At 44.8% G+C, this 25,621-nt stretch overlaps 1 protein-coding gene across 6 annotated transcripts in view; it reads right to left on the bottom strand.

Moving 5' to 3' along the window:
- RNF157 (ring finger protein 157) overlaps positions 1 to 25,621 on the bottom strand; it is an 81,011-nt gene that overhangs the window by 19,289 nt on the left and 36,101 nt on the right. For all 6 annotated transcript variants that reach the window (XM_083597886.1, XM_083597888.1, XM_083597885.1 and 3 more), the window contains exons 3-13: positions 11,805 to 11,893; positions 8,340 to 8,486; positions 6,475 to 6,592; positions 6,088 to 6,154; positions 5,487 to 5,530; positions 4,494 to 4,541; positions 3,411 to 3,482; positions 2,926 to 3,085; positions 2,317 to 2,429; positions 751 to 989; positions 419 to 527 (exon numbers count right to left, since the gene is read on the bottom strand). In XM_083597886.1, coding sequence (XP_083454012.1) covers positions 419 to 527; positions 751 to 989; positions 2,317 to 2,429; positions 2,926 to 3,085; positions 3,411 to 3,482; positions 4,494 to 4,541; positions 5,487 to 5,530; positions 6,088 to 6,154; positions 6,475 to 6,592; positions 8,340 to 8,486; positions 11,805 to 11,893 — 1,206 coding nt within the window. The remainder of the gene's footprint in view (positions 1 to 418; positions 528 to 750; positions 990 to 2,316; positions 2,430 to 2,925; positions 3,086 to 3,410; positions 3,483 to 4,493; positions 4,542 to 5,486; positions 5,531 to 6,087; positions 6,155 to 6,474; positions 6,593 to 8,339; positions 8,487 to 11,804; positions 11,894 to 25,621) is intronic.

Here is a 25,621-nt window from a genome sequence, read left to right as displayed (position 1 = left end):
ATCAAAGTTCCAAAAAAATTAACCCCTTAAAACAGGAAGTGAACTAGTTCCTTGGCAGTGCTCCAACAATCTCTGGTCAAGAAAGGCTTTGCTCAATCTCTCCTGGCCTGGCAAAGCATTTAGCAACAAGGGAAGCCAGTAATTCTTCCCTGGCTCTGATTTCAATCTGAGCCAGAGAAGAATTCCTGAGTTAGCAAAGCACACTTCCTCTTTGAGGTGGGCTTTTCCAAGCCTCTGAAATTCTTTCCTAAACCAGGTTCAGGAGAGCTCTGCCATCACGCTTCCTTAGCATGAGCAACAAAGACATCGGGTTTAACTCCTGGGATCTCTTGCACGAAAGCTCTTTAACCCTCCTGTTCCCAGGAAGCAGAGGTGGTTTTTTTAATATAAACCCAAGACCTTTCAAACAAACAATCACCTCTTCATGAGGACGAGGAGACTTCCTCCTGGAAATCCTGATTTCAGATTCACTGCCGGTCTTCTCATCCTCTTCTTCATGTAGTACTGAGGAATTCTGGGATATTGACCTGGTGGAAAACAAACCACTTCTTTCTACTAGAAACCAAAGGGAAGGGGGAGCTCTAAAGAGCTACAAGCTAACAACAGAAGACAGGTCCACAAGCAGCTAGATACACCTGGAGGGCAGCAGCTACATCAAGAGACAGCAGACAGGTGCCAGCGATTGTAGCTTAGCCATTGCAGTTTGGGCAACAGCCACTGCAATGCAGGAGACATCCGCAAGCTACTTACTTGGACAGGCTCTTCTTCAGCTTGAGTCCTTGGCTGCCGCAATCCGACAAGCGGTCAAGGGGAGACAGGGTCCGGACGGGAGGCAGGTGGCCATCACTGCCATATGAGGGCAGCATGCCCGACACGTGGCTGTCCCCAAGTACGTGGAGCGGAAGAGCTGCTGGGGATGGAGTGAGAGGCCCATTAAGGGCTTCCAGAAGAGAGACCACCTCATAGCCCGGAGGGATGTTCTCTGAAGACTAGAGGAACCGGGGAGACGGGTGTGAGAAGAACACTCTCCCTCTGTATCAAACATAGCTTTTTACAAGAGAGCTCAGCACAGAGGAGTAAGCCCCACCCCCTCCAAAGGAATCTGACTCATACATAAAAGGAGAGAGAGAGAGAGAGAGAGAGAGAGAGAGAGAGAGAGAGAGGGAGGGAGACTGAGATCACCGATAGGAGACTTGCTTATTTCACATAAAGTTGCTGATATTTTCATGCTTTATTCTGGACCAGATCGCTTGGATTTCTTAGCCTGAAATCTTTTAGCTGGAAGAAGTTGTGACTGTGTGACTGTAAAATGGGCAGAGGAACACCCTTGGGTGCTGGAGCCGTGCAGGGCACAGAAGCCAGAGAGAGAGCGAGAGTGAGGAAAGGAGGGGGGAATTAACACACAGGAATCATCCAACACACAACCTGCTACTATTCTAACAAACTTCCATAGTCAAGAGGATACGGTGCACACTTTTCTGTTCCAAGCTTGACATTTCAGGCCTAGTTCCCTAACGTTGCAGATGTGGTGGTAAATTAGTTCTGGGCTCAGATCTCTTCAGACTGCCCACCATGTGGAAAAAGTCACGTTGTTAAAATTATTTATCCATTGGGTGGTGGTGGAAGTCCACATGCACTCAAAACTAAAGTATTGAGGGGAGAAGACTAGAATTTTGCTTTTCTCCCCAGTATCTAGTTTTCTAAATGCAAAGCTGTTTAAAAAAGAAACCAGCGAAAAAGGAGGAGAAATTGATATTACCTTCCACCTGCAGTCTGAACACTACTGTCTAGAAACCTTAAATCTACTCTGCATGTGGACCTAGAATGAATCCCAGCTCTCCCCTAGATAGATATCAGATCCACACTAAATTCTGGACATGCAGACTGGCAGGAGGTGAACAACTCACTCTATGTGGGTGCTGCTGGGGCAGAGTAAATTGTTGTAAGGCACAAGGGCCTCATTTGCCAAGTAAGCTTCCAGAACCCTAGCTCCTCTGTCTTCAACCCATGGCTTCTGGCTCAAGGCTGATTCACTTGATTTTGCATGGAATTTCCTGCTATGCTACCCGAATCATTGTGAGGAAGGCTGGTTGCCCTTGTCATCAGTGGCACCTTTTCCTTGGACCCCCAAAGCCACTGGCTGTGCAGCAGTCCCGCAACAGGCTCTGTGCATACGTTACTATAGGGAAGGCTTTTAAAGAAGCCTTCTCTGTGCCCGACTCCTCTTCAGCAAACTATTTCACAGTCTGCAAGACCTGCTCAGCAAAGACAGCAGGGCAGTGTCAACACTGGGACCACCAGCACACCTATACTAACCGAGTGCTCCTCTGAGTCCGATGTCTGGGAGGCGATGATAGGGTTGAAGTTGGTTGGAGAAAGGGGTCCCAGCTTTTTTCTCATGGCTCGGATCTGTAGCAAAGCCCGAAATGCTGCAGGGCGAGAGATGAAGGGTAGGAGGAATAAAAACAGCTTCCAACAACAAATATTAAGGATGCTCACTGTCAGACAGGAACTCCTCATGCACACAATTTTGTGTGGTTTCCACAAAACATCAGAATGCAATCCCATAAATTTAATCCAGATTTACCCTTACTGGGTGAAATCTGATTTGGAAACCCCTGTTGTCAACAGCCCATATGAGATATTTGAATGACTCTTTGCAATAATAAGCCCCTGCCTGGAAGCTCCCTCAGAAGACAGGTGCAATATAACAACATACGCTATAATTTGCCCATGGTGACAAAAAAATAATAATTAAAAATAAGATACTGCATGCAAAATCAGACAGGATTTTGTCAACAATGTAAAATGAATGTTAGCTTTCCAAAGTCAGAGGATCAAATAGGATAAGCCACTGATTTTTCCAGGATATGGCTACCTCTAATTTGGACAAACATCAAGATGTAAAGAAGCTCGCAGACTTACGCAGCCTGCAGATGGGGCAGTTGTTGGCTTGGTAACGCAAGGTGTCAGCGCAGGTATTGCAGAGGCAAAGGTGGCGGCAAGGTAAGATCAAGGTGTCCCGGACGTCAGAGAGGCAGACCACACATTCTGCACTATTGTCGCTCACCTCATCTTCTGCCACCTGGAAAGGAAAGGAAACCAAAGCAAAAATACAAAACAGGTAGGTGAAATGTGATGTTCAAATATTTCCTTAATGAGTTTGAATTAATGGGAATGCTGTTTTGCTGTGTTTACACAGATGTATTGGAGGTGGGGGAGAAGAGAACTGTAAAAATTGAGCAGTAGCTAAATGTTAAGAGGTCCTCCCCTTTTAAATTTTAAAATTTCTGCCACAGCAGCTTTCCAAGGCGAATTCTCTCGTATGAAAACAAATCCTTCTTGAGTCTGTTTCATGTGTATTTTTACAGCATGTGAACTTGGCCCGCATCCTCTGCTTCAGTACGCACCTTGGAATCCTGTGTATTATATTTGTTTTCTATCCCATAGATCTCTTGAAGGAGGTAGCTCACTCCGTCCACCTACATGGGCAGGAAGAGAGAATCAACACATAAGTAATTGGAGGTAAGTAGAGTAAAAAAATGGGCTCCTTCGGGAGGAGGGGGAGGACTACAGACAGCTTCTATGAGAAACAAGAACTTCTCTAATCCAAAGATACCAGTCTGCTTCAGCCCACCTAAACACACACACACTAGCCCATTATTGTGGGGAAGTAAACTCCATGCTTCTCTGCAATACTTAAATGCTATGGGTGACTATGGCATGTTGAATTTTTCAACTTTCAGATTCCCAAAAGGAGGGGTGCTAAAAAATGGTAACATGACTTGGGAAATCAAAAGATATTTTGGTTAAATTCATATAATTTAGTTTTGTTTGGTAAGTAAAATATGTGTAAAATTGCGAAGAATTTTTTTTTAAAAAAAGACTGCCAAATACTTGTGGTTTTATTATATATTAATTTTATTTTTTTATTATTTAGCATTGCTTGACATTTTTGGAAGGTAAAATTAGAATTCTTCATTCCCCCCCCCCCGAAAACAGATTGTGTGCTTCTTCATCAGACATAGGCTTCCAAACACGTGTTTTTATGACCCCTCACGGAAGAAACTTGCAAAAATTAAGCTTCATCCCTAAACCGACATGTCCTAATAGGGGATCACCCATTGGTTCTAACATCAAACCGTTCTCTAATTTTCCCTACTCCATGGCTTCCCAATACCTTTTATCTAAATGCTCTCTGCAATAGGCACGGATGGTTGAGACTAGACTGGGATGCAGATCCCAAACAAATCTGACCCCAACTCATATGCTCCCCCTCCCAACTGGGCAATATCCAACTTAGAGGTAGCCCACTGAAATGAATGGACTTAAATGGATCTAATCTGAGTATGACTAATGTTGGCTATCACCCAAATATACTTGTGTCTCAGGGGTCTTCAGTGATTCTAGGCAGCTTTCCCAGAAAAGTAACCAGGGACACACCTGAACTAAAGCAGCAGGCAGCCACCACCAAGCACCAACCACACACTCACCACTTGCTTCTGTTTGAGGGGCTTCACACAAAAGCTGCCGTCGGCATGCTGGGAGAAAAACACAAACGATCAGATAGAGCTTTAGTCTGTCAAAAGAGGCTTCACAGAATACATTTGCGATGAAACAGAATTCGCCTACTGAAGAGCATCCGCTTTTTAAAAAGAACGCGTCCGCCTTGTAGCAGAATGCAAAAGGAATGCATCCTATTCATGTTGTGCCTTGTGCTCCAGGAATCTTCTAAGAATCACTCCCCCCTTTCAACTCTCCTACCACTCTTCTTTACTATTCAAACGCTCACAAAAGATTGCTACAGTTCAAAAGCAGCCTCTAATCCATTGTATTTATTTCGCTGTGTAGTCACGTAAATATTTTTTACATTCACTCAGCCAAGGGGTGAGTGTGTGTTAAATTTAATTAACTGAAGGAATTGGGGGGCGGGGGCTTGATTTGTTTTGGTATAAGCGAGTTTGGGTTGTTTCCACAGGCATGTCTTCTGATTATATCCCTGTTGAACATTAATGCCCCTCTTCTTTGGTGTTTGGGCGTACGGCGAATAGACAGTGCTACCAATATCACTGTGTAGCAGAGCGCCAAACAAGCAGTGTGCAACCTCAGGTGCCCAGTAGGATCACCATCCTCAGATCCTCCCCGATTCCATGAAATCCTGTTATATAGAAGAGAACTTCTCTTCTTCTACCAAAAAGGCCAACATTGTTCAGAGATCCTGGCTGCTTCTTGGAAGCTTGGGCAGCTCTCCAAGCCATTCCTCATGATCCAAAGTCATGTAACTTGGAGAATGTGGTGGGAAGCAGAGGCTGGAGAAGTCTGCAGAGCTTGCCCCTTGCCAATTTACCCAAGCGGCTCAGCAGTCTTCCTAACCCTTTGACCACGGACTTGCTTTCAGAGCAAGCTCTTTACCCACATTTGGGAGCCCAGATTTCTGGGCATAAAAGCTAGCTTGGACAAGAGGTCAAGAGAAAGACCACACTCACCTTCTCAAACGTTGCCAGGAGTACATGGCAATGGCCCATATGCTCTGCAAGGCAACAGGCAAGAATGAGAGTGATTGACACACACATGCGGAAGCCTGTATATAGATGATAGAGGTCAGGGATGGCCTTCCATATATCAATCAATCAATCAATTAATAATTTATTTTTTATACCCTGCCCATCTGGCTGGGTTTCTCACAGAATACACAGATACAGTTGCACTTCAGCGCTCATCACCTCCAGCCAGAAAGGCCAATGGCCAGGGGTGATGCCAGCTGCAGTTTGCCAATACGTGGAGGGTGATAGGTTTGTCACCCCTGGTACAGGTTTTCTGCAATTGCAGGTGTCCACTGATGAACACAATTCAAGTTGGTAAAACCTATAAACAGATCAATTAAATGTGTACAAATAGCTCATTATAGCCAGTTTTCAGAGTGTATTTGTTTGCTAATGTCACTCAGCAGGGCATCTGATGGATATCCGGGGTGTGGTTATCTAAATAGAAGCTGGGTTGCAGTTACAGCTTGCCAGGCAAAAATCATTTGAGCATCCATGTTAACTCAGTGCCAAAATGAATCCAAACCTTAAGAGCATCGCTTACCATCTCCCTCATCTACCACTGCAAGAACCACCATGGGGTAGACTTCACGGTCCAGATCAAAGGCCAGCTGAAAAGAACAAGAAGGAAGAAAGGAATATATACAGCGGTGAGCGAAGTGAGCAGGGGCATCGGCCCCCAGTAACACCTAGAGTTGCTAAGTGCTTCTGTATCAATACTGCATTTTTAAAAGAGATGAATGGACTCAATTTCCCTCTATACTACAGTATAGTCTGCTTGCATCTTTTCTGTTTGTAAATTCCCATGGGGCAGTATCCTGCCGTGTTAGTATTATCAGGATGGGTCCTTACAACGTATTATGCCTCTCCTCCAGTGCTGAAAATATCCCTTAAACTCCCTTCCCACATTTACAAACCTATTTTGCCTTACCTCCTCTTCAGTCCATTCCGAGGGATCGACAGTGTGGGAGGGGAGGCAGAACTGCTGGCACACCCCTCGCTTGTAGTGGACAGTCTCCGATTGCAAACTATTGTCTTTGGGGATGTAACTACCATGGAAAGGGAAGACAACAAAGAGTGAACAGCCACAGAACATCTGCTAATTATTCTTGAATCCCAACACGTAGCATCCCCCAAATGCACTCCAAGACAAAGATCTTCCTCCATGCAGCAAACCAGCTTTATCTCTAACAGGCTCTTACTAGTTCAAAGGGATTTCAGGTCTGCGTTATATTAATATCCCCCGACAGCCACTTCCTTATTATCCAGAATATCAAGCCTCCAATCAAGATTCTCTAATGGTATCCCCAAGGCCGATTTCCAGAACAACCCCAGCATGTGGTAGCCCACGCTGACATTGATCCATGGTGAGTGACTCATCTACATCCTGATAGCATCTACATAATTCAACTCAGATTGGCTTCGGTATGCCACTGCAACATTGCCTTTTCTGCAAATGCGCAGAGATGCTATCAGATGCCATATTACTCTTGATTCTGTGCATGCTGTCAAATGCTGTTCTAGGATGAATTCTCCCTTGCTACAGGCTGACACTGATTCCAAGATTCCACAGTTCAAATTGCTACACAGACCCTTGCAGGTAATCTTTCTGCCCATCCATTAACTTGTGTCTAGTAGATTTCTTTCCCCTGCACATTTAGCAAGCTCAACACAAGGCCCTTAGAACAACCCACTTGGCTTTTTGTTGCTGTTTAGGTGCTTTTAATCTATTCTGCTTCTGGGCCCAATGTGTGTGGCCTTTTCTCTGGTCACCTGCCCTTGCTCTTCCAGAATGATTTACACATGTTGGCTCCCTGCCTGAACCTACAGTGATTTGCAGCCTCGTCCCTTGAGGACTCTGCCAACTTCGCTTTAGGGTAGCATACAAGAGAACTGCAAACTACATGCATTTTATACTAGTGTTTGCTCTACCCCAGAATGGATGTTTCAATAAACTTAGCAATGTCAGGCTGTTTGTGTTATCATTCACACTGCTTTGCGAATGGTCACTGCCCTTATTTTACATGTTTATGCTGTAAAGCAATTCCAGTTTTCTTATTTTCTTGTATTTTGTTTCCTTATGGCCTCACTGCTAACATTTTCTCTCCCTTTCCACCCATATATATATATACAAAAACACTCATCAACTCAGGATCTGATGAAGTGGACCCTGGCCCACAAAAGAGTACACCATAATTAACTGTGTTAGTCTTAAGGTGCTACTCAAAATACCCAGAGTTCTATTAATTCTAAAACAGGTGTTTTTTTAAAACTGCTCTGCGTTCTAGCTATTGGCAGATTAATTCATTTTGCACTATGTGCAGCTGTTTCCCAGGAGTCAATGCTTCTGAATACCAGTTGCTAGAAATCAAAGGAAGGGAGAGTACTTTTGTGCTTGGGTCCTGCTTGAGAGTTTTCCACAGGCATCTGGTTGGCCACTGTGAGCAGAGGATGCTGGACTAGATAGAACATTGGCCTGATCCAGCAGGCTATTCTTATGTTTAAACATAAGGCTGGGGCTGGGAGAAATGGTGCAGGCTTCACAACTGTACGGAAAGCCCATGTGCTTTCCTATGCACAAGAGAATAGGCTCTCCTTTCAAATGTTGCACTGAACATATGGATGCTATTGGCAAAGCCAGGAGATGCAGTCCACCTCCTCCCTCTATTCACTGGTGGTGCAAAAAATTTGGACACCCCGTCTGAGTATGCAAGAAAAATTTCAGCAATACTATTATTAAGCCATCTGATTCTGTGGGAAGCAAACACACCCCAACCCAGCTTTCGTTATATTTACCTCACTACTCCATTTTGGAATTCTTCAGTAGCCTGGTAATAAATTGTTATAGCCACCCGGGCATCAGTGTCGAATGTGAATTCCACATTGTACTGGACTTTGGCTTTGCTGACTTCTTCCCCTGGAGTCTTCACTTCCTCCGCACACCTGGTGGATAAAGACATAGGCAAAGAAATTAGTCTAGCTCTAGACCAGGCATAGGCAAACCCAGCCCTCCAGGTGTTTTGGGACTACAACTCCCATCATCCCTGACCACTGGTCCTGTTAGCTAGGTTTGATGGGAGTTGTAGTCCCAAAAAACCTGGAGGGCCGAGTTTGCCTATGCCTGCTCTAGACCTTGCAACAAACAGAAAGGACCCAACTCAAAATGCCCAAGAAGTGATTTGACCTCTCTTCTGCTAAAACAGGTGTAGCCCTCCAGATGTTGTTGGAATACGACACCCATCAGCCCCAGCAGGCATGGCTAGCATTCAAGGATGGCGAGTGCAACAACAAATGCATGGTGTTACATTGGCTACCGCTATGCTAAAGTAAACATCAAGAAAGTAAATGGTTTGTGCTGCAAGCACGCCTGCAGCAGAACTTTAAAACATTTAACCCCTGGAGGCAACTGTATGCATGCAGCCCATCTAGCATTGATACAAACTCCAGGTCCTCAGTTAGTTAACCCTGAAGCATCCCATTTGCTAAGTCTGGCCAGACGTCCGCACCCACCTGCCACAGTAAGACAACAAAATGTGATGCCATCCCCTTCTTCCTTCCAGACACCCATTTCATCCCTGCTACATCAAGTGTGTCGAAACAAACCTCTACCCAAAGCTGATACTTCTGGCCACACCCCTCTGGGGCAAAGGGCTGAGCTGGACCCTGAAGGTAACTATTTTGGAAATGAAATCCTGTGTTTCTGTGGGGCTTTGGTGCCCCATGCTATGTTTGCAGAGTCAGTAAGTGTGGCAAGAGAAACCCTGTGTTCTTGCTGTTTTATTATTATTATTATTTTGTTTAAAATGGATTACTATGGTGTGGGTCAATATTATTGGAAATGAAGTTGCCGGGTGTGTGAAATTGATTGTAGCAAGCAGTGCAATGAGTAAAGAGGTGGGTGGGAGTCAGATAAAGAACTGAGAGTTGCAGCTGTGGGTAGAAGTATAGCATCATCAAGATGCCAGGGCTACCATGTTGAGAAACGACAGAGGGGTCACGTCCGTGCCAAACATTTAAAGAACTCTTATACCACATTAACAGTTATGGCTTCCTACATACACACCTCAAAGACACATGGGAACTGTAGTTTGTTAAGGGTGCTGACCTGACAATTCCCCTCCCCCCCAAACCACAGTTCCCAGGATTCTCTATGACTGTTAAAGTGGTATCAAGTGCTTTAAATATATACAGTGGTACCTCGGGTTACATACGCTTCAGGTTACAGACTCCGCTAACCCAGAAATAGTACCTCGGGTTAAGAACTTTGCTTCAGGATGAGAACAGAAATCGTGCGGCGGTGGCGCAGCAGCAGTGGGAGGCCCCATTAGCTAAAGTGGTGCTTCAGGTTAAGAACAGTTTCAGGTTAAGAACGGACCTCTGGAACGAATTAAGTATGTAACCAGAGGTACCACTGTAGTACGGATGTGGCTCTTGAGTACTAGAGACATCATGGTTACCAGATCTACCAGAAATGGCAGACCAATTCTGTGGTGCTAAATTATGTATCCTTGTTTGTTTATGTATTTGGGGTATTTACTTCACACCCACCCACTGTCGGGGAGGGAGCCCCCTCTGGCCACCCATGCACACAGCCACTGGCAGCAGTGGTGGGGGAAGGGCTACCAAAAGGCTTCTCCCCCCCCCCCGCCCCTTTCCTCTGCCTTTTCTGCATGCCTGACTTCCCAGGCCTTGGCAACATCCCTCTGAAAATAGCTGAAAACACAAATGCAAATTGAATCCACAATGCAAGTAAGGAAAGGGCAATCTTAGTAACCAAACTCACGGCATGTTAAACTGGTAGAGAACATCCCTTCACCCAGGCCTGTTTTATTACTGCCGCTATACTGCCCACTGTCTTTGCTAGGTCAGTCCCTCTCCACACACACCCCTGGCAACCCCTCAGGTCCTGAGCTCTGAACTGCTGGATTTTATCTGGCTCTGATTTTAGCCCAGCAACAGGAGTGAATTCAACTCCGTCTAATCCTGTTGTCACCTGCAGTGACCCTGAAAGCCAAGTGGAGAAGATAGAGATATAAAGGCGCAAACAGCCTGTCTCGTTGTCTTACAGGGCATCTGTGTAACTCCTCCAAAACAGCCAGATAATCTCTGCACTAATCTTGAGGAGCTACAAACGGATCTCCCCTGCAGCTGATGGGAATGCTTCCAGCAGACCATTATCAAAACGGAGCAAACAGACTTACCTAAATTCAAGCCTTGCTTTTTGAAGTCAAGTTCAAATTGGGGGGGGGGGGTTTAAAGGATCAAAACAATGCATGACACTCTCATCTGTTGGATGGCATGTGTGTTCTGAGCAGCTGAGTTTGCCCAAGTATACGGGAGGCTGGAGGAAGGATGATCCTTTCATGTTTAATGAGCAGCAAAGACCTGAGCATTTAAAAGCACTAACCGAAACTGGGTAAAGGATCACGCCTCTGTTTCTTCTATTGAAGGGAAACCTGCTCATTTACACACATATGCAGCATTCATAACTGGCACACCATGCATGCATTCTGCCACTTAAACGCAGTAATTTTGTGCCCGGGAAATTAAGAAAAACCAGCTCTCAGGCACCTAACAGAGGGCACCCTTTGTCAGAATGAATAACTGCAAAGGCACACAGAACTCACTGTGTATAACACCCCATCTATCCTATTAGACAAGTGCTCATGGTCCAGGAATATATTTGAAAACACTGCAGAGATTTTTTTTTATTTAGGAAGGCCTAGGTATGTTTGGCACCTTAAAAAAATCATTTCTGGCTGAAGATGCTTTTACAGAGTTATCTGATGAAGTGGGGAAGGGAAGGGGCATAGCTCATAGGCAGAACATACATGCTCTCCATGCAGAAGATCCCAGATTCATTTCGTCACATATCCACTCAAAAGGATTCCTGGTAGCAAGGCTGAAAAAGACCCAATCCTTGCAGAATTTTTGGGCTCACCAAGGTTGGCAGCAGCTGCCTGGTTTACACATCATGTTAAACCATAGTTGAAAATAACAGGCAGCGTGTTAGTGCACGCTGCTCAAAAAGTTCCCAGGTTGCTCCTTCCCCACTTCTGCCTGGGACACGACAGGAGGGAAAGCAACCAGAGGTTGGCTTCACGTTACATGCAAACCAGAACTCATGGTTTGTCCCCACAACCAAAGGAATTGGGATTGGGAAGTTATAAGGTCAGCTCCTTGAGTTAAACCAGTTTAAAATAAGTTATGGTTTAACATCAGAGTGCTACAAACCCCTATTGTGAAGCAACAGCGACTTACTTGACTAGGCGCAATGTGTCCTTTCGGACGTTGATCAGGCTTCGCAGTGTCTTCACTGGCTCCTGGGGCGGTGGGGCAGCATACGGAAACTAGACAGAGAGGAAAGGAAGAGAATTTGACATTTTAAGATGCCACTTGGTCTCTAAGGCCCCATCTGCTGTGACTGGCACAAGCCTAACTTCTATGTTCACTCAGTACAGTATTGCATGGGCAATAGGATCCTGACAGACACATTGCTTGCCCTTGAAAATGAAGGAAAGCAGAGACTTTTATAAGGATCACTAGAAACAATCACTAGAAACAAGCCGGATCCATTTTGAATCATGACAACTCAAAGAGTCCCGCAACTGGAAATGCAATGGAACTTACCGTATTTTTCGCTCCATAGGGCGCACCGGACCATAGGGCGCAACTAGTTTTTAGGGGGGGGACTCCTGCCTCGCTCAGAGGGCTTGCGGATAGCTGCCTGAAGACTGGAGAGCGAGAGGGGTTGGTGCGCACCGACCCCTCTCACTCTCCAGGCTTCAGAGAAAGCCTGCATTTGCTCCACAGGATGCACACACATTTCCCCTTCATTTTTGGAGGGGAAAAAGTCCGTCCTATAGAGTGAAAAATACAGTAAACGATTGTTCCTGAACCTTTGGAAGCCGCCTCTCTGGGCTCATCCACACCTCTGCCTGCCCCATTACTTCCCCCGGGGAAACCCAGAGGTTACCGTGGAGGACCAAACAGCAATTGGATTTTCTGCGGATTGCCACTTGTTCCAAATCAGCAGTAAAAATGTGTTTTCCATAGGAATGTTGCAGGGCAAATGCAAAACCACTAAGGTGCATGCTTAAAACGCAGAGGACAAGTGGAAAACCATTCAGCCCCATGCTTTTTAGGCTTGGGACAAGTATAGATGAGCCTGTTTATTTGTTTGTTTGTTTGTTTCCCTCTGCTTGTCCATTTGCTTGTTCTCAACATGAGATGTTCAGGCCTATCTGGTAATGTAAAGGATGCTACAGCCAGAAAAGCACCTCCAGGTCTGTGAACAGCAGCAGCCTCTTGACTTGAAGTCAGGAATTGCATTTTAGGAGAACAGAGATGTAATGCTTCATATGAAGATGATCTCCCTGGCCTAGAACACTGGAAGGAGGCGCCAGTAAATGTATGCACCCTTCCTCCTCCTCCTCCTTCTTCTTCTTCTCCTTCTCCTTCTTCTTCCTCGCTGCTGCTGCTGCTGCTGCTGCTGCTAAGAATCCTGAAACAGCGGCTAAATCTGCATGGCAAATTATGAGTGGCTCCACACGTGCATTTTGAGCATCTCAAGGGATGCCATGGGGGCGGGGGACAGCTCTTAAGGCACATGCCCCCTCGGGGCACAAGGGAGACACTGTTGCTCCCTGCAACAACTGAGATGGAGAAGGAGAAAGTGGAGGTGGCAGGCAAAAGCAGGACAACAGCTTGGAATCTGAAGACTGAGCTCCCTCCTTGGGCTCCAGCAACTAGTAGGCCCAGTAAGTTAGTGAATGGACATTTACTTCCTGTGAAGGGCACAGCCAAGCTTGTCTCTCTCTTTTTTGGGTGGGGGTGGCGGGTTCTCTAAAAATGGCTTGGTAAAAATTCTGCTCTGTGTCACATCTCTGCCATACATTTACATAGAATTGTAGAGTTGGAAGGGACCACAAGAGTCATCTAGTCCAATCCCCTGCATTGCAGGAATCTTTTGCCCAAAGTGGGGCTCGAACCCCTGTCCCCAGGATTAGGAGTCTCATGCTTATCCGACTGAGCTATCCCAGAGAGATTTTAAAGCACATGGCTTCCAGCAAAGAATCGTGGGAACTGTACTGGGGGCTGGAAATTGTAGCTCTGGGAGGGGGGTCAACTACAGTTTCCAGGTTTCTTGTGTTGTAAACAAAATCTGCCCTTTCCCCCTTATGGGGTATCCAAGAGCCCACATAGAGTCCTTACATAGGCTCCCTACTGGTAGGAGAAAAAAACAGAGGCCAACCAGAGAATATTGAGAAGCAAAGCAGCTAGTAAGCCTGATCTTTATTAAAGCTGTTGCAACAGGGTGCTCCCCTCACATGCAGGAGGACGGAGGAGGACCCAGAACAAAGGTGTGCCTGCCCTTATATAGACATTTTAAATTCCCTGCCCTAGAGCTCAAGACCACCCCTCCGTACATCATACCTACATCACAGAAAAGGCGGTCTACAACAGAAATTTGAATGTTGTTGTTTTTCCTGTCTGTCAGGTTATCTGATAATGCCTTATCTGATTGCCTTTCCTGGTAGTCTGCCCATTCCTTTGAAATGGTGATTACCCAATTCCTGTAACAAGGAAGGTTTTTTCCACCGCCTCCCTCCTTGCAGAGAAACATTTGGTCAGCTTGGGAGTCAAAATGGTTTCAGGACTGTCTTCCTGTGCTGCTTCAGACATGTGGCTTATATATTTATGTACGTGTTTGCTTGGTACATTTATGAACATTTATTATAGATCTAAGACCTTAAAATTCTTATAACACTTGGGGGGGGGGAGCCACATGCTCTAAATGTATGGCATGGATGAGACCCCAGACTGGTACAGTTGTGGTTTATCCCTCCCTTGCTGGAAGAGTGGTTGCTTTGAAAGATCGGAATACAGTACATTTTTTCCTCTGTGCCTGCTGAGACAGTGAAAACCTCCCAAGCAGAAGAATACATCCCATGCATGCACTATGGACACATTACAGCTGCCTTGGGAACCTTTGTTCCAAGTTATTCATTTATTTTGAGCAAGCAGGAAGTTTCCATCACCGTCTTAAAACAGATAGCAACACAAGCCATTACCTGCACCGAGATTCAGTATATATACACATATACAGGTGAGGAGGTGGAAGCTGCTTTGGCACTACTTCTGCAGCCCCTTTCATGCTTTGCTTGCCTCCTCCCTGTTTTCCTATTGCTCTCGTAGAAGTCTACCATGCCCAGTGCAGTAAACAGAGGGGATATTTTTAGCTTGCTGATGCAGCAAAATGCCGATTTAGATCAGCATCTGGAGGTGGGTGCAGTGATTATTCTCTGCCTGCCTGTCACGGAATGACTACAGATTTGCCTATTTAACCAACTGTGCTCCAGAAGCAGAAAAGGGATTATTTACACCTGCTTGATATTAGTTAGTCGAAGCACATAAAAAAGCAGGGGAAGAGAGAGAGAGTTAAGCAAGACAGTTTCCCTAGAAGGAAAGGAAATAAGCAGGACAGGCAGTTAGCACAGCATTGTGCAACCCATGCAGGGGGTATCAATGCTGGGAAGAAAGCAGCTAACATAGATGTACTCTTGAGTTATTAGTGTTGGGGTTTGTCCACATCAGAGCAAAATGTGGACCCCCAACCCAGCGTTGTTTGAGATGTTTCTAATTTCAAATGTGGCGGTTTTAAATCCTAATGGCTTTGGACTTTCCAAAGATTAAAAGCAAGCAAGCAAGCAAGCAAGCAAGCAAGCAAGCAAACCCACATTTCAAAGGGGAACAGTTCATGACAACACTGGGATGGGGAGGGTGTCATGTTGATGTCCCTGCATTAATGGGGACACAGGCCCGTGCAAATCCACATTCTGCGCATGTGGACAAGCCCTTGGTTCACTGAAGCGCTCTTGATAAAGAATATTTCAACTTTAAAGAACAGATATCAAGGCAGAATTAGGATTCATTTCAAAAGGATTGGTGCTATCTGAAGAAGAGCTCTGTCACACACATGGCCACTCCCAAGGGCTTATCCAGTGTTCCCTTTCCTACGCTCTTTTTAGGCATGGTCCAAGCTTTATAAAGCTCTGTGTCAGAGCAACTTTTGTTTTGCTCCAGAGCTTTCCCTGGGAAAACCCCGAATTGACATTTGCTCCGATTCAGCTTTAAAGAGTGTTAAAGCGTGGACCTTTGCCTGGAGAGAGCTGGGCAAAAGGGTAAGCGTGGAGAAGCCCTCAGTCTTCTGTCTGGTGTGGCTCCAGTGTTGAGAATATATGGCGTTTCAAACCCTAGCATGTTGGAATGCTTGTAACAAATGAACTATATGCTTCATTCTTGCCTATTTTCACATTTGGTTGAGTGTTTGCTTGTCCTCTCTCTCTCTTTCCTTTGAAGAACCCCTCTTTTCCATTGTGACATTTTCCTGTTTGAACATGCACTGTGTTAACCAATTTGTCAATATTGCTAGATCTATTGATATAATTACAGTATACAACACATAATACAATAGACCCGTGGGTCCTAATTTGGATGAATGTTGCCTTTTCATACCAAGTTAATATTGTTTTGTTGTTTACTAAAGGTAATGTTGCATGTAAAAACTTTCCTTTTGTTCAGTGAAGCAGCAGATTCTGGCAGCTATGTAGACCAATCTGTCTTGTGCATGTTTCATTAAGTACCTGCTTAATTCCTGCAGAATTTATAATCAAGAGCTGAATAATGAATTTTAAAAAATCTGAAACATTTATACTGTGCTGTTCAAAATTGAACACTGTCTAACAGAAAGTTTAAAATAAATTAACAAAATCAGATACAAATCATAGAAAAAACTGTGGATTAAAAACCAACATCAATCACAACTCAAACTCTACTGATAAAATATCAGTGTGCACCGTACCCATTCCCTAAGTCCTCAAAAACAAAAAGATACTAACAGCCTATCAGAAAAGCCAGGTATGGGGGCAGGACCAGGCCAGAGGATAAGCCTCAAGAGGGTCATTCAGACTGGATTTGTGTTTGAGGAATGAAACCTCATTGAGCTCCCATTTGGACTTGTCACAGCCGCGATATACTCATCTATAGCTTATGGATGCTACATTGCTTCACGACAAATCCTTTCATTTTGAGTCAACAGCTTCTGGCTGACATAAGCAACTACAACGCAGCATAAAGAACGCCCAGAAAGAATGATGTTATGTACTGAGTTGAATAGGATCCAAACTGCAGCAGTCTGATTGGTCCTAGAACAATACGATCCAAAAGGCAGCAGTCTGATTGGTCCTAGAACAATAGGATTCAGCAGTCTGATTGGTCCTAGAACAATGCAGCAGTATGATTGGTTGGCAGGAACCACCCAATCATGCTCCAGATAGAAGTGAATCCACAACTTGATTGGCTTACAGTAGAATTCCGGAATTAGCCAATCATGTGCAGCCCATTGTGTAAATAATGTATATAAAGCAGATACTTTGAGGGGACATTCATTCATTCATTCCTCCTCACCACTATGAGCTGAATAAAGAGCATGAAATCACTTTGCGACTCTGAGTATATTTCAAATGAACTGTTAAAAGCATTCAGCCTAGCTCTACCAGATGTGGAACATAGGCATCATGACAATCCCAATACCGTTGAAATGTAGGTTTTGTAGCCAATCAAGCGATGGCAGGGTCCAGTCCTAGAAGGGCCACTGATGTCAGGCCACACAAGTTCATGTGAAAGTTTATGGGCTGGAGCCAAACAATGCTCTGCACTGCAGAACACCAAGTTACCTCGTAGAGCACACAATACCAGCTCTGCTTTGTTCCAAGATGTTAGGAACACTATAAACCATAGAATAGTATACTCAGATTGCTGACATATCAACCCCCAATTCACAAAGAAAGGAAACCTAGCTGGCTGCATTGCTACACACTGCGATGCAAACAAGGAGGCTTATGTCAAGCCTTTTGGTGCCACCAAGTGGTAATGTTTTGTTGTTACTTTAGCAGATGCACACAGGAAGAGGAAAGAGGATAGGATTGTTGTTGTTTAGTCGTTTAGTCGTGTCCGACTCTTCGTGACCCTCTGGACCAGAGCACGCCAGGCACTCCTGTCTTCCACTGCCTCCCGCAGTTTGGTCAAACTCATGCTGGTAGCTTCGAGAACACTGTCCAACCATCTTGTCCTCTGTTGTCCCCTTCTCCTTGTGTCCTCAATCTTTCCCAACATCAGGGTCTTTTCCAGGGAGTCCTCTCTTCTCATGAGGTGACCAAAGTATTGGAGCCTCAGCTTCACAATCTGTCGTTCCAGTGAGCACTCAGGGCTGATTTCCTTAAGAATGGATAGATTTGATCTTCTTGCAGTTCATGGGACTCTCAAGAGTCTCCTCCAGCACCATAATTCAAAAGCATCAATTCTTCGGCGATCAGTCTTGTTTGTGGTCCAGCTCTCACTTCCATACATCACTACTGGGAAAACCACAGCTTAACTATACGGACCTTTGTCGGCAAGGTGACGTCTCTGCTTTTTAAGATGCTTGTTTGTCATTGCTTTCCTCCCAAGAAGCAGGCGTCTTTTAATTTCGTGACTGCTGTCACCGTCTGCAGTGATCATGGAGCCCAAGAAAGTAAAATCTCTCACTACCTCCATTTTCTTCCCCTTCTATTTGCCAGAAGGTGATGGGACTAGTGGCCATGATCTTAGTTTTTTTTAATGTTGAGCTTTAGACCATATTTTGCGCTCTTCTCTTTCACCCTCATTAAGAGGTTCTTTAATTCCTCCTCACTTTCTGCCATGCTTGCCCAATCATGCAAAGTCATAATTTGTTTTAGTGTTATTGGTATTGGCCTGAACCAGGCCAGTGACTGGCTCTCTGGAGAAAAGTATCAGAAGAACTATTGCTTTACACATAAGGATGATGAACCTTTGGCCCTGTGGACATGGCTGGACTCTCAACTCAATGTGGCCCATGGTTGGGGATGGTAGGAGTACAGCAGCTTCTGGAGGAAGTTTCCCCTGTGGGAAGCTAGGAAGATTTCAGCTGTTTATTTGTCTACACATACAAGATTTGGTACAAGTCTCCTCACTGCCTGCAGTGAGAGCACTTGGTGCTTTGGCCTGATTTTAATTGGCATCACACATCCCTATCCTAAAGGAGTACAACAAGGCTATATATTGTCTCCCTGCTTAACGTATATGCAGAATTCATCATGCAAAAGGCTGGACTGGATAAATCCCAAGCCAGAATTAAGATTGCCAGAAGAAATATCAACAACCTGGGCAAGCATGCTGGTGCACAGTGAGAAACTCATGGCCACTTTGCTCCTCCTCCACCTCTACCACGAGCCAAGTCATGGTTTGGGGCTTGATGATACATCCAAACCTGGGACCATGGTTTGTTTCCAAAAGTAATCTAGACTCATCTACGTCTGGAAGCACCACACAAATTTGAGTTCTTAAAGCCACAATGTATGCATAAATCAATGCTAAACTAATTTAAACCAATTATTAGTGGGAATGCTGCTTAAAGAAATTAAAGCAATGAACATGGTCAATTCTGAGTTCTGCTGCCAAACAAAAATCCTTAATTTTAATAACTATATTAAATGACATCCAATGTCTATGCTGATCCTTAAAGTATAATCTGGATAGAATGGGCAAGCCCATCTAGGATTACCCAACAGAGGACTTGGCCTCACTGCAGGGAGTTTTCTAATCCTACAGCTGGATAGCTCAGTTGGTTAGAGTGTGGTGCTGATAATGCCAAGATTGCAGGTTCGATCCCTGTGTGGGACAACTGCATATTCCTGCATTGCAGGGCATTGGACTAGATGATCCTCAGGGTCTCTTCCAACTCTACAATTCTAAGATTCTATGATTCTCACAACCTCTGTGGCATTTTGAATTTGTCACCCCTTAACCTTCTCCCTTGACAAAACAGAATACATGTCTCCAAAAACCTGGATTTTTTGAATAGTAAAGAAATTGTGCATAACAGGTAAATGCATGCACACTGACTTTTCTCATGGCTCTGTGGGTTCCAGATCCATCACTGTCTATTTTCTAGACCATGGGGTCTAGGGTATACAAAGCAGGAAATGCATTGTTGTTGCCAATGGCACACACTATCAAGACACTTGCAGCAGATAATATTCTAAAACAGTTGAATGTCAGCAAGCACAATCTGACTTCCTAGAAATTTCGCTATAGGTGCATGCCCACGCTTAGATGGATTTCAGCCTAAGTTCTATAGTGATTCATTTATCTCTGCCTCCAGTATGGCTGGGTGGATTCTACCTTACAATCTGCTGCGTCGGCAGAACACTGGAAAAATGCATTGATCCTCAAGTGCTGCCAAAAATAATTCAACAGCAAGGGCAAAAGGGGGGGGGGGAGGATATCAAGTCACTTCTTGGCCAAATGGCTTTGACGCAAGAAAAGAAAAAAAAAAGGATGTGAATGCTGAATGCCGTTACCACAAATATGCACTTAGGTGCGCATAGACTTGGGAAAGAACCCTCAAACTGCTTTATTTATTCAAAGCAGTGCAGCACTGCTTCTAACCATGCTACCAGGGATTTTCAAGATGTGCCCATCTGAACCGTGGCTGGGAACTCCATATATTAGTGGGATGCCTAGCAGGAAACAGGGCAGTGTTTGCGTATGCCCAAGGGGCTCACTATGTCCTTTGGAAACCTCTGCACTGGGTCTATTGCTCTTGGAAAAGCGCAAAAACAAATTAGCAGGTACCTGGTCCAGGGATAAGCAATCTCCCTTAGGGAACTAGAATACGGACACTGTCTCTGCCTGGAGGGGAAGCAACGTTTACTGTTCTACTAGTAAACTGCCATGTAAAGATTAAATGAAGCTGTACTGGAGATAGAAATCTGGAGGACCCCGTATGTTTGTACATTTCAGCTTCCTATAACCACACAGATACCAAACAAGTCCATTAGACTTGACTCCTGACGTCATCCACCTTCTCCAGCTGATGGCTTTGTTCCTACCACAAATAAATCCTTCAAACTCTTTTGATCGATGCCTTTAGAACAGAGCACAAAGTGGCAAAGTTTATTTTTCTTTCTGCAGTGTATAGTTTCACCTTGCATGAAACTTTGTGGTGAAACCAAACATTAGCCATTGACTCAGCCAGTAGAGCATGAGACTCTGGATCTCAGGGTCGTGGGTTCGTGCCCCACATTGGACAAAATATTCCTGCAATGCAGGGGATTGGACTAGATGGCTCTCACGGTCCCTTCCAACTCTGCAGTTCTATGATTACATCTCTAACAGACTGAATGTTCAATTATTATTGCATTCTCTCATGTTTACTTGAACCACAAGAGTGCATAAAAACAGGCTTCTAAAATATATTTAGAAATGTTAATACACTCAGGATAATATTGACAGAAGTCATGTGCTAACGATTGTAGCAAGTAATTAGTGCTTTGGAATGAATTCCTAAGTAGAACAGCTGATTTCAAATCATTCTACTTTTCTTGGCAATTTAACAAATGCCAATTAATCCATCTACCCTGATTAAAGGGGTTTGGAGGCTGGTGTGGCTGATATCTAGCCTGTTTAATTCAACTCTACCTTTTATAAAACCGTTGGTGTCCTATAATAGGTGTTGCAAACCTTTTTGGGCCAATGGGCACATTTGGAATTTTGAGAGCGCCTGTGGGTGCCAGTCACAAAATGGCTGCTGTGGGCGTATGGCATAACACAAAATGGCTGCAATATGGACAGGGGATCATGATTGCCACATCCAAAAGCGCAGAAGAGGAGATAGGAACACAAAATGGTGCAGGCATGCCTCTTCATTAGCTGCCCAATCATCTAGTCCAATCCTCTGCAAGGCAGGAATCTTCACCCAACATTGGACTTGAACCCACAGCCTTGCGATGAAGAGTCTCCTGTTCTACCAACTGAGCTATACCTTGGGATGCCCACATAACAGATGGTATCTATTTAAACATTTTAATAAATAAACAATTTGTGGGACTGGTAGGCAGAAATCGATACCAATCCACTCACACCACGAAAGATTTCCATGAGTGGATTAAAAAAGCGGACAGACAGTATGCACTTGTAACTTTAACACAGTTTATGTTGGCCCTGCCAAGCCAGAGAAAATCATTTCGAATCCAGCCCTGGGCTGTGACGAGACTAATCACTACAATGTGCTCAGCAAGCGATGCTCAGCAAGAGTAGGCTTCTTCACAGGCAAGCGAAAACATTATCTAGGCCAAATGCTTCGCTAGGAGGAAATGCCCCATTACTGAGTAAATGGGGACCATTTAGAATACAAAACAAGGAAGTGGTGCCTGACAGAGGATGGAGGGAATAGGCATCTCTGCAGAAAAAGTGTCACTCTCTGTCTTGACTGAGAAGCGGCACATGTGTAGCTTCTGATGCCCCTTTCCCTGCCACAGAAAGAAGCCCTCTGTATTCCACTGGATCAGAACAATCGATGGGTCAAGCATAACGAAAAGGGAACAGGGGGTGGGGAGGAAGAAAGCATGAATAAACAGCACACAGCATGGTCAGGAAGTTAAGGGAACAAAGAATGCTATGATATTATTTGCCAGCTCCATTTCTTAATGCTCACTTGCTCCAATATGTGTCCTAAAACAGAGACACCAGCTCAACTTTCTGTTTCCCGGCCCTCAAAGTTTAGGAATGTCTCAGAACAGCAATTTTGTTTTAAATAAACGTTGCACTCTATTAGAGGGACCCTGCAGAGAAGCTGCCCTCAGTAGTTACTGGGTGGGTGGGAAGTACAATTGGATGAAGATTTCCTTTCTTAGGCTTTTTAGTTCTTTGGTAAAGCTGCAGGTAGTAACACAAGTTTTTTTAACGTGCTGCTACTTTTAGCTATGTTACTAGTCTTTCTGCTGTGAAACTACACTGAGCATTATTTTAAACAAAATGAGAAGTGAAATATAATTGCATCACAAATCAAAACTAAGTTCCACTGCTGAGGCTTCCAGGTTCAAGGTTGATGTGATTGGGACTGAGAATACATGGCAGAATTCTGAATTCCAGATGATAAGATATTACACAATACAGAACAGGTTATGTGCATAAACAATACATAGTCGCAGGAAATGTTATGGGCACAAGCACTATACACCTCAATCTCCAACAGAGGGGGGAAAAGAACTGTCCTCTCACTGTATAGCACTATTGGGACTGGGGTGGGCACTTAGATCAAGTAATAAATTACAGTGAACCTAGTGAATATCCCCATAGCTGGGAAGGACTCGACATAAGGCTTTTTTGGAAAAAGATTTAGGCCAGGAATATTTGCAGATCATGTGGCTAGATAGTTAACTGGGTAGGGCAAAAGGGGGGGGGGAGGTGTATCAAAGCTAGTAGCAAATCAATAGCTTGCCTTCATCTTCTTTCAGTTATTATTTAATGTACATTGTAAGAAACAGGTTGCCTGTTTTAAAGAAGCTGAAAGTGGCAAAGCGTCACATGTACATGCAAAAGCTCTATAGCCAAAAGGCAAACAAACAAACAGAGGGACATTGTGAGAGATGTAGAGAGGAAGCTGTATCTTGGGGAGAAATCCTCCAGGATGTTTACTAATGCACGTGACCAAATTGGCCCACGGAAAATGCCTCAGACAAGGTTATAGTGCTGCTGAAGGATAAATTGGGCTGCTTGTTCCTTGTTTTCAGCTACTTTCTCAATTTAAAGATGCGGATATTCCCTAAACAATGACCTTGAGTTTACTGGCTCAACACTACTACCTTTGAACCCCCTTTGTATTTGCACCAACAGAGAATTGTCTCCTGCTGGTGTCTTGTGCGAAGGTCTAGTGCAGGGACAGGAGACCTCCACCTCACAGACCTATTTTGCCCTAGTATGGGTTCCAGTTTTGGCCTGCAAAGCTGTTTTCCCCATACCATGCCCACCTGCCCCACGCCTGATGTCTAGGACTATAGATTACAGAATTGTAGAGTTGGAAGGGACCATGAGGATCAGCTAGTCCAACTCCCTGCAATGCAGGAATCATTCACCCTGTGTGGGGCTCAAGCCCATGGCCCTGTGATTAAGAGTCTCATGCTCTAGTGAGCTATCCCTCGTGAGGAAGTCTGTAGCCAGTCAGTCAGTCCTTGAAGGAGCTTGCAAAGAGCCCTGCGTGGCAATTTGAATAGCTGGCAATAGGCAGCACTTCAAAGAGCAATGCAGGGCTCTCTGCTTCTACTCTGAAGTCTCAGTGATCATAGGGGTTTCAATGACCCCATCTGATGTCCCTGTGACATCAAGTGATTGACAGGTAAATGGCCACAGCCACCTGTCAAATTCACCCATGAGGAAGCAAAAAGTCCCATGGTTCAAATCTTAAAGGTAAAGGGACCCCTGACCATTAGGTCCAGTCGTGGCCGACTCTGGGATTGAGGCGCTCATCTCGCTTTACTGGCCGAGGGAGCCAGCGTACAGGTTCCGGGTCATGTGGCCAGCATGACTAAGCCGCTTCTGGTGAACCAGAGCAGCGCACGGAAACGCCGTTTACTTCCTGCCAGAGCGGCACCTATTTATCTACTTGCACTTTGACGTGCTTTTGAACTGCTAGGTTGGCAGGAGCTGGGACCGAGCAATGGGAGCTCACCCCGTTGCGGGGATTCAAACCACCGACCTTCTGATCGGCAAGTCCTAGGCTCTGTGGTTTAACCCACAGCGCCACCCACATATCTCTGCTATAAACTCACAAGGTGATCTTAGGAAGGTCACTCTTTCCCAGCCTCAGTACCCCAGATGCAAGATGGAGCACAATAACACCAACTTACCTTACAGGGCTATTATAGTATTACAATTGGATGGTGCCACGTGAAGGACTTTGAACACATGAGTAGTTCTAAACAAACATTAAGCACTGCTAATAATAATAATAATTTTATTATTTATCCCCCCCCCCCCACAATCTGGCTGGGTTTCCAGTAGCAGCCACACTTAAAGTGGATGACCCCACCTCTCATGCTGTAAGCAGAGTACTAATAATGAACAGGGATTAAAATCACCCTGCTAATACAAATAGTCTTTGGACACCCTCCTGCAAGATGCCCTTTACTCCCCTAGGATAGGTGCTCTATTTTGGAAATTCCAGCTAACTAATCTTCGTTCTCCAAAACCTGAAAAGGAAAGAACTGAGCAGCAATGAAAGTGTTCCACTGCAGCTGTGCCACCCTTACTCTAACCCCCTTCCACTCCTAGGGTAAAAGCCCTACTCATGTATTTATTCGTTACATGGCATTCATATGCAACAACAGGAGCAAGGGCACACTTCTAGCCCTGCCTCAATGTTGTGTCCCTGTCTCTGAAGCATCTCCTCAGCTATGTGTGTCAAAGGATGGAGGCCTGACATGAGAGCCCTTTGTGCGAGTGCAGAAACAAGACAGAGCAACATCATGGGCATGCCTAGAACCACGTGAGCAACCCTACAGGCAAGTCAGGGTGTGAGCACAGCAAAAAGTTCTGTTGAACTGGAAAGCTGTTCTGCTTTTTCCATCCATCTCACAGAACACCACTTCTGGACACTGCAGAAATGCACCTCCCCATCTTATCGTTTCACACAAAGGACAACGTTCTGAATGCGACAGGGAAGAAGGATAGAAGACCCTCTGTCCATAATTAATGTCTTGCACATCCTGGAGGTCTGAAACACGGTCTGACATTTAACGCTTTGCTGAGCTAGCAGGCAATAAAGCAAGGCTGCTTCAGCCTGAGAAATAGGATCAGGGACACTTTGTGGCTGCTCTTTAGAACAAACACATCAAGACACACAGACCCAAGCGGAGGAATGAAGGGTGGGGGTGGAAAAAGAGCAAAAGCTCTGTCCAGAATACTCTGCATCAAAATGTCAGGCTTCTCTTGTAAATAGTGGAAGGGAAGCTAAGAATTAACTACTTAAGACAAAGGAGCATATAGGAAATGCTGAACTGCCTGGAACCTCAAGTGTGTAAAGAACACCCTTAGGTGACGAGATACAGGCGGATCATCCAGCAATTCTAATCCATGAGAGATGCTTGTACAGTCCTCAGACACACAGTTCTTAGACACACAAATCACAAAGTTAATTAAACCAAATAATGGCACTTCCTTCTCAATTATCTGTAAAA

The sequence above is a fragment of the Podarcis filfolensis genome (genome assembly GCF_964270895.1).
Source record: "Podarcis filfolensis genome assembly, chromosome: 2".
NCBI lineage: Eukaryota > Metazoa > Chordata > Lepidosauria > Squamata > Lacertidae > Podarcis > Podarcis filfolensis.
This window is presented reverse-complemented; position numbering and strand designations above follow the sequence as displayed.